Source organism: Phaethon aethereus (genome assembly GCF_964289735.1).
Source record: "Phaethon aethereus genome assembly, chromosome: 4".
NCBI classification, from domain to species: Eukaryota; Metazoa; Chordata; class Aves; order Phaethontiformes; family Phaethontidae; genus Phaethon; species Phaethon aethereus.
Window position 1 is genome coordinate 71,140,978 of NC_138578.1, and position 14,237 is coordinate 71,155,214.

General features: G+C 40.6%; 1 protein-coding gene across 2 annotated transcripts in view; it reads left to right on the top strand.

Moving 5' to 3' along the window:
• STK32B (serine/threonine kinase 32B) overlaps positions 1-14,237 on the top strand; it is a gene marked incomplete at its 3' end in the record, with an annotated part of 181,610 nt that overhangs the window by 121,300 nt on the left and 46,073 nt on the right. Inside the window, exons 5-6 of one of the 2 annotated variants that reach the window (XM_081999696.1) lie at positions 1,062-1,099; positions 10,165-10,254. In XM_081999696.1, coding sequence (XP_081855822.1) covers positions 1,062-1,099; positions 10,165-10,254 — 128 coding nt within the window. The remainder of the gene's footprint in view (positions 1-1,061; positions 1,100-10,164; positions 10,255-14,237) is intronic. The other variant, XM_081999697.1, reaches the window with a different exon arrangement.

The following is a 14,237-nucleotide window of genomic DNA, read 5'->3' on the forward strand; positions in this document are numbered from 1 at the left end:
TCGTCTTATTCCTGTATGATATTTATATTAGAAGTCATTCTCTAATTAAAAAAAAAAAACCCATATTTTGGTGTAACACATTTTCCTTTTGCAACATTTCACTTTTTTCTTTATTCCATTTATGGGCATATTGGACAAAACTTGTTAGCAAAATCTAATGATGTATTAGTATGTATTTCAGTCAGCATAGGATTTCCTAGGGAATGTTTAAAATGGAATAATTAGGCCAGGTTGGTAAAGGGAAGAGATGAGTTTCCCCCAGAACAGGTCTACACCATGAGCAATGATGCTGGACCAAGAAAGAGGGTGTGAATGCCTGACAATGGTGGGAAAAAGCTGCCTCCATCCCTCCTGACAGCAGCATGAATGTAGATCAACAGAAGATGATCCTGAAAGTGCTGCTCCCTAGGGCAATGTTGTTCCCTTGTGCCAAGAATGGCAGAGTTGAGCTGATGCTTCAGCACATAATCTCCATCCTCCCTTATCCTCACTCATTTCCCCAGCATAATACCTGCCATTACAGGCACTCAAGTGGGGATCTGGGGGCTAAAAGGAGAGCTGCTGCATTTACCCAGTTAGCATAAAACAGCTAGTAGGACTCTACACTATGTGAGTGATCATGTATGTGAGCATGGCAGATTAGAGGGGTCTGGCAGAAAGGGCAGATCACCGATGTTTCCAATTAAATGATTTCTTGGGTCTGTCAAATGTGGAGTCCCTGCGGCAATCAGGCACCTCCTAGATGCAAATATTCCATCTCATTGTTCCCGCTGCTATAAAGAATAAAGTACATAATCTTGAAAACCAAATCCATGTCAATGCTAACCATATGAATACAAAACCACATGAAATGGAAACCTGGAGAGCCTCTTTAGTATGCATGTTCTCTCAGGGCAGTAAAAAGATGTAGATAAAAATCATTTGCCTTTATGTATGATATGGTTTTCATTGGTTTTGTAATGATTTAAGTGACTTGGCCCTCATACCCACATGCGGAAGACTTTACAATTGCAGGTTTTCTTTGGGTATGAAATGTAATGCATTCCTTTCCTTGTTTACAGGGACATCAAACCTGACAACATACTACTGGATGAGCATGGTAAGTGAATATTGACTGCTTTCTCTCAGATATCTCTAATTCCTGAGATCTCAGTGACATGCTCATGACATGCTTTCTAAATCATCCTCAGATGTTGGATTTCTACCTAAATCTGGACTGTCTCTGCAAAGTCCATCTGTCCACCTTGTGGATTTTGTAATTTCCCCTACTCTTGGGAAAAAAAAAAAAGCAAGCTGATCTGACACCTGCAAGACCTGAAGGAGAAGGAATTTAATATGAATTGAGATTACCAGGGACACCTAATAAAAAGAAGTCAATATTTTATTAACGGGATTACTGTGAATCACCATAATCCCTTTTTAGGGATCTACCAGTAGAACAGTACCAAGCACTTGTTTTCTCTTTTAGAACTTCTGAAGGGTTAAGAAATTTCATATAGAAAATTTTTTATCATGTAGGTATCTAAAATTACTTCCCTAAATTTAGATATGGAATTTGGAAATTTGTCTCCAAGTCTGCAAAATTTTTATGACTCTACATGTAGTTCTGGCTTAAATAACCTAAAACTTTCAGTACATAACTGAACTTTCAGTAGTAATTCCATGATCTCAAACTAGAAATGTGTGGCATTAAAAAAAAGGCAGCTAACTTCTTTAAACTTAAATTTTACACATATACTCTCTCTGTGAAGTATTTTGCTAAAACCTCATGCATCTTTTTGCAACTATGCACGGGAAGAACATGAGAAAGGTAAAAGAAGGCATTAACCTTGTATCAAAACAGAAATACGTACGGGAGGAAGACTAAATGGAAAAAGGAGATGTGTGTTTGCTACTGTGGGAAAGCCTTGTTGTGCTTTGTTCACCTCAGAAATTGATTAAAAGCAGTTAATCTTTGAGAAAATATAAAGTTGAAATTATGCCAACATTACCATTATCTTTCAAAATCCGTTGCAGAGCTGTTGGGTATACAAGTTAATGTTGATTGAAGAGGTAACATTGCGAACAGCTGGAGTTTGTCCCTGGGAATATGGAAGCCAACAAAGATAACCAATGTTGGAGTTTTAAACCATCTAAACGTCAGGAATTTAATGTTTCAGACCCATAAGTGTTAATGTTCCGTAGACACTAATACCAGCAAACAAGCATGAAACAGAAATCTCTTGTCTTTGAGCCCTGGGTGAATTAATGATGTCAAAGGCAACATGGAATGACTATGAGTGTGTTAAATCTCTGATTGACAGCCTTTGAAATACAGTTGCCCTTATGTCTCCTTGCCCCTCATCAAGGTCGATTACTGCACAAAATCAGCCTCTTGCAAGAGCTTTCCTATTGGGGCTCAAGTATTGCAGAGAAGAAGCTACACCAGAGTGAGTGATATGCTGCAAAATGAATTTTTTTTGGTGATTATAATCTGTTCAGCAACAAAATTAACTGCAGACAGCTTGGAAATTTTGGGATGAATAGCCCGTTTTCTGAACAGCAGCAGAATACTGCTCCCTCATAGCACACCTGCAGACAAGTGGTGAAACAACCATGCTTCTCCGGACTTGCAGATAGATCTTGGTCAGCAGAATTAACAAACTCATGGATCCTTGGTTCACAGACCTGTTATGTGGTTGGGAAATGTAATTCTCTCAGTGGATAAGGCTCCACACACTTCATCTCCCTAAATGAGGTGACATCAATAGGACGGGTGTCTGTACCTTGCTCGTCTCCACGGGCTTCCTTTACAGATCACTGAAAGACATAGACATGTGTTAAATCATCTGATCTATTTTGGATGTCTGCACTATACACCGGTATCTATTTGGTGACTAATACCTAGGAAGTTTTGAGTAATCCACTTTATAGATGTACGTTTAGCTAGATGAATGTTATCCTTGAAGTCCATAAAAGCTTTGATCAAGCTGTAACATCGTAACATCATTTTTAGGGAATCATCAGATTTCACTTAATGGAAAAATGTGCCGAATATATGCACCATAAATATGCAAGGCTGTAGAAGAAGCATAACAAATTCACCTAATATGAGTCTAACCAGGTGCACAGGAAGGAACTTTATTTTAGCCTGTGGCCTCTAAGATGGCACAACAGTTTCCTATACGCTTGACTTTACCCCTAGGAGCTTCTTACAGTTCATTAAACAAACTGTGCTTACACAAAGTATTATGAAATTGCATATGCACAACATTTAGGACTGAGAGTTTGTCTCAGTGAGTTGGATTCCTTTGACCTTACTGAAGAAACCTATTTTGGCTGAAGTCAAAATGAAGTGTTATGCCCTTCACATTGCCTTACATCTTTAAGCAGTTGAACTGCCTGACTTTCATAACATATATCAAGATTGTAGATTATAGATATTTCTGCTCATTAAAACTAGTTTCACTACAATTATCTGTATGACTTAGGGAACATACCTCAGGAATACAGAAGTAGTGAAAACGGAAGAATTTTCTTATCTCATAAAAATGATCAATCTAATTTACAAAGAAAAGAAAACATGAAAATGTATACAACAGATTCAAAATCAATCTGGCAGAGGAAGCCTGAATTTTCCTGCACACTTTGCAGCAAAGCCACATCTCAACACTGCTGAGCACAGGTTCTGATGCATCAGTGGAAATAAATGTTTGATGATTACAAGAAGCGTAATGCTACATGAGAATGGGGTAACCAGCTGCTTAAAATAGTGTTCAGCCCCTACCAGAAGATGATTGTCTGGTCTCACGGAGACATTCTCCATCCCATAGGGGAGTCTCATTTGAGGAGAGGAAGTAGGGATGTTTTCATGTTTCACACTCTGAAGCAGAATCAGACCCCTCTAAAGAAATGAATGCTGTCCATATATCTCTCTTGTTAAATTTCCCTCCCAGCTTTCCCAGAAAGATCTTCCTCTTACAAGTAACACTAATCTCTAAATTTAATAGTAGTGCTCTGTTCTGCTAACATGCATCAGAAACAGAATTATTCTAGTGATAGCTGAAGGGACTACTTGGTGGTTCAGGAGAGCTATTATAATTGTATTGTACAGAGATAAGCATTATAGAATACTCTTAATAGCAGTATTCTCTTTCCTGTACTATTCCTTGCATTTTAATGGTTTAGAACAATATAACTGAAATAATAGTGTTTAGAACTGAAAGTTGGCAAGTCTGGTCCATGTTGTATTTTTTTCTGAAATATCAAAGAAATCAAAGGTGTATTTAAATCTTTCCACGATCTATTAGCTATGACATCTAAGGAGATATGGAATGCCTAAAATTTACATTAGTACATTGCATTTTTTCAGAGATGGTAACAGTATTTCTACAGCTATTTGGTAGCACCATTGATATTAACATTTCTGGTCATTCTGCAAAAATTACGAGGTCCTCCTTTGGCATCCAGGTTTTGCATTGTGCAGAGTGACACCATTATTACACTCTGTTTACAGGAAATTTGAAAGGATTTGATTTCCTCTCAGGCAACTTTTTCAGGACATCATTTCATAAGACCCAGCAATGTCCCTGCTTGGTTTACTGAGGAAGAACTCCTTGCTGGGTCAGAGCCAAGACCTCAGCCAGTATTCTGTCACAGCCAGTAGCAAGAGGAGATACTATTCATGGAGATACCCTTTGCCACTTCTAGTCATCGAATGCTTCAGTACTCCTTATCACCCACAATTTTTGTCTTAGGATATTAGGGTATCTCTGTATATTCCCATTAGAATCTGGATGAACCTTTGTCAATGAGTTTGTCTATTGCCTCTTTGAAGCTGCTGCTGACACTGGCCTCTACAAGCTCCTGGAGCAACAAGTTTTAGAAGTTCACCATCTCTCAGGAAAGAAAAGTGTTTTCTTTCATCTGATTTGAAACATTCTCCTTTCAAAAAAACCACCCCTCTACTTCCAGAATTGCAGGATTTGGTAAATAGCTTACAATCGCAATCTTCATTCAGAAGACTCAAAAACTCTTCAGTGCTCTCCTGTCTCAGCTGAAGACCCTCAGCCTTTTTAATTTCTCTTTACAAGGCACTGCTCCACGCCCCTTGTTCCTCTCTGTTGCCATATCTAGTATTATGGATACGCAGGCTTTCCGTTTCAGAGCAGAAGAGAAACCATACTGGATCAAAGACCCATCTAGTTGAGTTTCTTATCTCCAGGAGTTGTCAAAAAGTGAATGACAGTGCAGGATATAAAATGAGGCAGGTTTTTGTGGTACTTTCCTCAGGTACTCACCCAATCTCCAGCCTCAGTCATTTCCTGAGCTGGGTATGGTTTCCACACATTTAATAGCTTTCAGTGGTCTTTTCCATGGACTTTTCTGGTGCTCTCTTGAGTGGAGGGAACTTCTAGCATTCCTTAACATCTTGTGGCAAAGTGTTCCTTAGCTTGAACACAGATTAGGTGAAGACTCACTATGTACTTGTTTGTTTTGAAGGTGCTATCTGCTAATTCCATTGAACACCTACTACTTGCCACCTACAGTTGGAACTGCTTCCTCGTGGTTCTCCATATTGAAATCACAGACCAAATATTTCCCTCTTAACCTTAACAGGACTAATACTTTATTAGGTTTTGGGGTTTCTTTAGACTGGATTTTTGCATCCGTTAATGATAATTTTACTCAGTAATCATTTCTTTTATAAGAGAGCAAGGCAGATGCAAGCTGGCATTTGTATGTGCCTCTTTATGTATGATTCCATTGTTTTATGATCATCAAGGTTTGCCTTAAAACTCCATTTCCTTGGTTATATGAGGATCTTAACTCTTACTTGAAAACTAACAGCAAAATTGAAAAAATGCAGCCAATGAGAAATCCTGCTTCTAAAACCAAAAATAGGATTAAAAACCCCACCTATAAATTCAATATTTAGAACCCTGATGTTAACTTCTGAACAACAGAAGTAGAAACATTATTATTCTGTAGTGATGTCTGGGAGACACAAAATCTCTCCTAAAGATGTACCTTGTGTGACTGCATTAGGGCTGGTCCTCATCATACCCACAAACAATTTTCAAGGGGTATGCCTCATTTAACCCTCTGGTGTTGATTAACACGATGAGTGTTCTGAGCATAATTCGTTCAGCTGAAGCTATCTGCACTTTGAAAATATATTTGAAACTTTTACATGCCTACATGGCCATTAAACAGCCTACCCTTTTGAAATGCACAGCCTCGCTGAACCAGTCTGTGGCTGTACAATAAGGTTTCTACCAATGTCCCCGACGATAAGTGGCAGACTGCCAAGTCATGCCAGGTTCACATGGGTAAGAGCTTATGCTCTTGTACATAGTACAGATGAACCCAGAGAGATGATTTTTAAATTGTTCATAGGGTTTGCCCTTCTGAGGGCAAATCAGATCTGAATTTTCTCCAAAATGGTACTGTGTTGAGATTTCCCGTCAGCTCTGATGCATGCTGAGATGGTGGCATTAACTTCAGTCTGGTATTTCTTCTCTCTGCCCTCACATTCACCCCTTTGGTTTCAGACTCTGAGAAATGCAATGAGCTTTGAAGTCATGTACATTTGCCTCTGCTAAATGTTAGTCAGCCAGCCTCAGCCACCTTTCAGGTCTTGTTCTAATTGTGCTTATGATTTGTTCTCATTTAGCAAAAATTAAATAATAGTCCAAACAAAGATCATTTGCTGTTTAATTCAGATACAGGCATTTCAGGCCATTGGAAGAGTGAAGCATGAAAGCCACAGCACTTCTGAAGTGCATGCATAAATCTTCTCAAAGTCATATACTGTGCTGTAGATATTAATTTACAAATTTTCCCTGTTAAAGCGTTAAAGCTGACTAGAGGAATGCAATTTTCAAAACAATTTTCACTGAGATTCTTTCTACTTACAATATACATGTTGGCGTATGTTAAATTTGTGCAGTCTGGGACGATCTGAAAAAGCCACTCTGCAGAGAGCCAGAGAAATGTGGTCATTTGCCTTTTCTTTCCTTCTCTCCACCATCTTCTCATTATCATAGGGTGTCATGCAGTCGTGGGGATTAAGCAATGAGCTCTTTCCCCATGGTACTGAATTTAGCTGGGTACTGCTGAGTTTCTTGTGCACTGCTCTGCTTCACAGCTCTTAAAAACTAAACCCAAGCGGCACTGACATACTGCTTAATTCAATATTATACCTCGTACCTGAGAAGGGAGCCAGGGTACAGGCTTGGTTTTGAGATTTAATTGTTCACAATAATATCCAGAAAAGGAGGTCAAGTACAAGTTGTGAAGCTCAGATGGGGAAAAGTCCCCATGAATTGAAATTTTGGAAACAGTACAAAGTAGCCAGTATCCCAGCATGTTTACTGCAGCAATAGCTATCTTTCCCTTTCTTCTATGCAACAGCTGCAGTAAAAAGATATATTAGAGGCTGATTAGAAAGATTCCTGCAGAGAATTGGGGTCTAACTGTCTCTTGAAATATTCACACCACGAATGAAAAACCTTAAAAAAACCCCAAACAAGTCACTAGGCTTAAAAGATTGGAAACCATTCAGCGGTGCGTGCAGGCAGGCAGAGCTCTGCCTCGACATCCCTCCATGCCTCCACCACTGCCGACGGGCACAGGGGGTTCATTCCCCAAGCCCCCTGCTCGCGCTCCATCCCAGACACAGCCTCTCTCCGTGCCCCTGGCTCCCACCAAGCGCTGCGTGCAGTCCCTGCAGTGCCTACGGGAGCCGTGCTTTCCCTCCATAGCCCTCTAAGCGACAGGCAAAGACCGCCTGCAGGCAGCCCATGGGCCTTGGGGTGGCCATGTGGTGGGGTAAAGCAAAGGTGGAGTTTTTCCAGCGGTACCAACGCGGCTCTGCCGTGCCCTGCTATGCCTACAGGAGCAGCCCGTTGCTGCTGTATCGGCAGCGGGATGCGGAGCAGCTGTGCAGAACCTATCTTCCCAAACCATTCCTTACCTTGCAGAAAGGCATATTTAACAAAAACCATCAACCAGTGTTTGCAAGACTTCACGTGTGCTATTTGGGTTTTGTTAAATGAGAAGAAATCTAATAAAAGGGAGAGAAAACAATGCACTGCGGGAGAGGCAATTTTCTTTGCAAATCAACTGTTTGGATAAGTCTGAATGGATATTATGCGATAGGTGTTTTGCAACAGGCTATCATGCTGGCACTCTAATAGGGAGCATCACTTACAATGCTGTCATTTAAATGACAGAACTTTATCTGTCAAAAAAAGAGAAAATATTAGCCTGCCGAGATCCTTGCAGCTTGTCATTCTATGGCGCACACGGAATTGCTTGAAACTACTGCAATGAGGTGGCTGTATGTGGTTCAATTATCTATTTCAAGAACCCTTCTGCCATGGCAGTTTATTATTGCAGAAATAAACTGCAAACATGCTACGCTCCAGCCAGCCGGAAGGAGGAATACCACCTTGTAATCCAGCGGCAGGCTGGAAGGAGGAATACCACCTTGTAATCCAGCGGCAGGCTGGGCTGTGAACACTAATTCTTGTTCTGGTAGCCTAACACCTCCTGGCCCTTATAAAGTGATTGCTTTCACCTGCTTACAGCTTTTGTCTGCTGTGTGCAAACGTCTTCCTGGGCTGGGTGTCTTAGGAAAGTGTCACTAAAATGTAAGCCGTTTTTTGATAAGACTGCAGAAAGCATGCAAACCATATCATCGGAAAATCATACCGTCTCCCATTTGGAGAAATAGCTTTAATTTTGGCAGTGGGATGTGCCTTCTTCCTTTTTCCCTTCAAAAACAGCTCAGCTCTGGCTAAATTAGGGGACTTCAATAATTTCTGTTCACATATGCGTGGCTGCAGACTTGTTGGATGTTGGCAGATGCATTTCCTGGGGACTTTGAGTGGGATGTAGGTTAGACTGTCAGAGCAGCATAATCTTTTGTTGAGACTGCCGTTGCTCAGTTGAGCACTGCGGGAACATTCATCATCAGTCATTTGTTACACTCTTTTCATCTTTGGCAGCAAACATGATAACAACCTCCCTCACCTAATAACTGCATCATGCCCAAAGCATGCCTCATTCTGTGGACTGAATGAGGTTGAGATCTTGAGCAAAAAAAAAATCACAAGAACTTGTCATTCAAGAGTCTAGTTCAACATATGATGTATTAATCCCGATCTGAGTGCAGGGCTAAGCTGGGTAAGGGAGCACCTTTCCCTGCACTCTGTCCTCCCCAATGGCATTGCCAGATCTAATCATAGACAACAGAATGTCTGCATCACTCCACAGTATAAAACGAATCCTTAAGTGGAAGATGCAAAACCTAACAGCAGACTTATCAAATTAAAAGTCTGTAAATACATTTTCAGGCTGGATTTGCGTTCATTTTACCTGCCTACAGCAAGCCAGGATTAACAAATATTGCTTTGCTGCGGTGGAGTAATTTAACCTATCCTTGTTGTAAAGGACCCCAGGAAAAAAGTAATGACAGCAGGTTTGGGCCATCCAGCCCCATTAGTTCAGTCTAAATCAGCTGTCTGGCTGGTCAGGCAGCAAGTCCATGGGCTGACTTGTGTCACTTATCTTTCGTCTTGCAACCTGCTGTCAAATGAGTGATCCTTTGGGACCTGCTGCTGTTACATACACACTCTTCTACTACCGTGGATCTAATTTTATAGTTATTGTACGATAAAAATATCATTTTTCTTCTCGTCTCCCTTTCTGCCCTGAGAAGACTCAGAAAAAGCCAGATTTATGGTAACCTGAAGCGGATGTGGTAGCAGACAGGCATCATGAGTACCAGCGAGTGCGAGGCATGGCTCTAGTTGGAGATAAGGAGATACCTAGATTTCACACAGCTTCACAAAATTCAGCACTGTTCCTGTGTACTGCTGCCCTAGAAGATAGTTCCTGTCCCTAATATTCACAGCAGGAGGGGGTTTGCAGTGACCATCCAGAAAGGTTCAACACGCAAGCAGATAGTGGTCACAACCATACAGGAAAAACGTTCCATCATTTTGCCACCAATATGATTTTTCTAGCTATGAGCAACATTTAATAGTAACTTTCCATGAATTGTTATTAATATTTCCAATTTAATTTCTTTCAATTATCACTTAAATGTTAAACAAAGGAAGGAATATTTGTATGATGTGCTATCGTAACTTCTGTTTTTACTTTGTGTAATTGCAGGACATGTTCATATCACTGACTTTAACATAGCAACTATAGTGAAAGGCTCAGAAAAAGCTTCTTCTATGGCTGGCACAAAACCCTATATGGGTAAGTTTTCAAGACCATTTCAAAAATGTAAGAAAGCACACACATTAATGATGACTAATGGCATATTGAAAGGATTTTACGTTGTAGAAGCATACAATAAATGTGATCAATGTATTTTTTTTGACCGTATATATGTGTTAGCAATGGAAGACACTGGAGATGGAGGGATTGGGCAGGAGCTTGGTCTCCACGCTGCTGTTAGTCAGGTTCTCTTTGGTTTTGTGAAGCAAATTCAGGCGAGTTTCAACTGTGTTACTTCCTGCAAACCCCCACATCTGGAGACAAGAATATATGATTATATTTGCACCACTGTGGCTATGATCTAGCAGAGAACATATAATGTCAATTTAAAAATATCTAGGCACATCCTTAATTGCTTTGCTATGCTGAGTTTCTCAAAAATGCGTCCGTTAGAGTCCTATGTAACTAACCCCTTGAGTGCTTTCCCTGTGGATTTTAGGGGCATTTTATATGTTTTAATCATGTAATTTAAATGCATAGATAGATTGAAGACTGGCAGAGTAAAATTCAGTTCACCTGTCCTCATGTGTCTAAATGTTAAGTATCGTGACTAAGCTAGTAGTTCAAACTTCCCCTGGACCTGAAGGGCAGAAGGCGTCTCTTGGAGGTCGTTTGTCCCACCAAAGTTAGGCAAGCTTCCACAGCTACGAATAGGTATGATTTGTCCTATTTTTGTCTTCCTACACATCTGCTGGTTTAATGCTGTCTGTATATGCATTTGTCATTGCCTGTGGAGATAACTAGCTTAAGACTAAACTTATTCAGGTTCTGGAAACCAAACTAAGAGATATGTGTCTCTCCAAGAGATTTTCTCTAACTGACATGCTCAGCACACACCTAACACCCATGCACTGGTAAAATACTGGTAAATTACCACGTTCTGAAAATGTCATTCAGGGAACCAAAGGCCACTGTGTTACCACAATTCCACATATGAGCATAGGAGTAAAAGCACGTGCCCAAGAAAGGAATTAACACTTATGTTTGTCGCAGCACAAAAAGCACTGCACCAACCTGCAGATGAAGCAGGCAGGTACCTGCCCGGTGCCTTTGTACCAGCTGTGAGACTGTGTCAGAGCAGTCGCAGGCACCGGAGCAGAGTCATGTTTTCAGATATGACGCGGTTTGGACATGAATCTGCTCGTATTCTCCCAGAAAATTCTCAGGGAGTTACCAGGGGCTGGAGTCTATCCCCCTAAGCAGCTTGGGCATAGCTGTCCTATTTGGGCGGTTAATAGGATACAGTAACGTATGTAGCCACACTTGCCACTTGGGCTTGTGACCAGTGCACTGACCTGACACTGGCTAGCTTACTCTTAGAAATGTACTCAGACCAAGAGACATTTAAGTTATGCAGAGGAATGAGGTTTCAGATGAAAATTTTCTCAGCATTTTGTATTGGTTAGCTCTAGCCAAGTGTCTAGTTCAGTGTCACTACTTAGTTGAGATGGCCAACACTGCACAGGCATCAGAGAACAAGTCTGGGTACTGAGTTTCCCCTTGGGGCCGGTACCTGAGTGTTTGATGTTGCACCACAGGTTCTCTATTCAATGTGGTGAAAAGAGAGGGGAAGGGACGCTGCAATCTCCCTTACACCGAGAGCTTTAGTTTAAAAAGAACTTGATTGAGCATTTTCGCCAGTATGTGTTGGTTCTATTTATGAAAAAAACCCCAAAACAACAAAACTAAGGAAAAAAACATTTTTTCTCTACAAGTAATTTGACCTCCCCCAACACATACAAATAGCTGTACAACCGACATGTGGAACTAATTACATTCACAGAGGTGCCCTTACATACGTGATGACTGAAATGTTAAAAGATTCCAACATTTTTATATGGTAGTTTTGCTTTTCTGTGAAAGGTTTATGACTCAGAGCTCACACATTCTGCTTAAATAGCTGCCTACAATCTTCCAGTAGCCATTGTCAGTAGATGTGCAAATTCTTATTACACAGATTATTCAAAAGTACCCTTGAAAAGTAGCCATTTTGCAGGAGCTCAAACAAATTCAGAATAGGCATTTTCTGTATTTAAGTGTGATGATGACAGCAGACATAACAATAGAGTCTTTTCCGAGATTTAATCTGGTAGTCAATTAGACGACTGTTTTGATGGCCTTACATTTTTAATCTTGAAGCAGTTGCATAGTTTTACATTAGAAAGCATAATTATTATGAAAGCAGAAAGAAGCTGAGTACTTGCTCAGGGGTCAGTTAGCATTTTAGCATCTGCCTGTCATAGTCACACATAGAATGTGTGTTATGAAGAGATCATCTTGCGGCCAATGATCAGAAACAGATTAGTTAAAACAGCTGTACAAAAATGTATGTGAGTATTCTTCAAATATTTTTTTGAGAGTTAACAGGAAACTTAGTGTCCTTTGGAGACTCTTTCAGCCCATCTGCACACATAGGTGGATCACCACCTTCTTAGTTCATTGGTGGTCTCTGTTGGCAGGCTTTTCTCACAAGAAAACGATTAGATTTTAACAACCGAAAGCACAAAAATCTGTAGTAAGTGCTAAGTACCATGATTTGGTATTTTAAGGATAAAATTACAGAAAATTTCCCTGTCCTTTTGGAATTCCTACCCTCCACTCCCACCCCAAGGAGGAGGAGTAACTTGTTCTTTGTGTAGCTGGTTTGCCAGGAGATAGTACAAAGAAGGGAAATGCTGAGATTCATCTTAGAAAACCTGCCTATTCCATGCTGAGATGTTCAAGTCCAGTCCATCCTGCCTAAACTGCGCTTATGTCCCTTTCCATGGTATCCTCCATTTACTAGAAAATTACGGAGTCCTTGTATTTAGTAGGAAAATACCAATCTCTGGGACAGATGCGTCCCTATAACCTTATTGTTTTGCAATCATTCATCAGCCTAATGTAGTCATCAGCCTGCAAATACTTTCCCTGACCTAAGTTTGGAGTGCTGGAGACAGCTGAGACTTGTTGCCTTCTCAGGGAGCTAAATGATGTCCTCCTGGAGGGTCTAGTAAGAGCCCAAGCTGACCCAAGGAAGGAGGTAAACTCTAGACCTGGAGTGAAGAGAAGATGGGAACAAGATTTTAACTTTACACACTGGTGAACTGCTGTCTTGGTTCACGTTAGCCCACAAAGCTGCTCTGCCCTGAACCCTCCTCCTCACACATCAGGTCTCCCCCATATCCAACAATCTCACAGGAAGAAACAGAACAAGAAAAATGCTCTCTTTCCCTTTATGACGAGACTACGGCACCATCCACCAGCTTACGTTCTTTCCAGTGTGCCTTCTTCACCTCTTGGAAATACAAAAATACTGCAAAAGCCACAAGTGCAGTCTTTGCTCCTCAAAAAGAGTCAGAAGAGTCATCCTTGCATTTATTTGGAGCTGTAAGAAGGCATGAAAGCTTTTAGAGCTGTAAAAATGTTCTATTTCAAGTGAAAAGTGATGGGTGAGCATTCTCTGTGGCACAGCTTGGGCATCAAAACTTTAGCAAACCTCAAATATTAAGAATTTGATAGATATGGCCAGACACTCATTGGCGCTGCTTTTTCCACTAAGTGCATTGATTCCACTTCCTTTCCTCTTTTTAGTTTACACCTTTCATTTCATGAAGGATCATACCTTTAGGGAAATTCTACAAAAACTTTCCGTTGCAGTGCTCAAATTAAGAGAGTTTTGGGTTCACTCCTGATAGTTATTTAAGGGTGTATCACAGACTTTCCATGTGGCTTCACCTAAGCCATTTAGACAATGAGAAAAATAGAAAAAAAAGACTTGAGGAGGCTGGCTGTATGGTTGGTAGTAATCTTTCATTACTAGGAACTTAAACCACACTTTAAACGCAGTGTAACAAGACAAAATCACCTTCAAGTCACTTGCTGAGCACCACAACCAGGGAAACTTTATGGTTCTTTTAAGAGATGCCTTATACTATTCTGGTTTTCATGATGATGAAGGTATGAGATGTGACAAAAGCTGT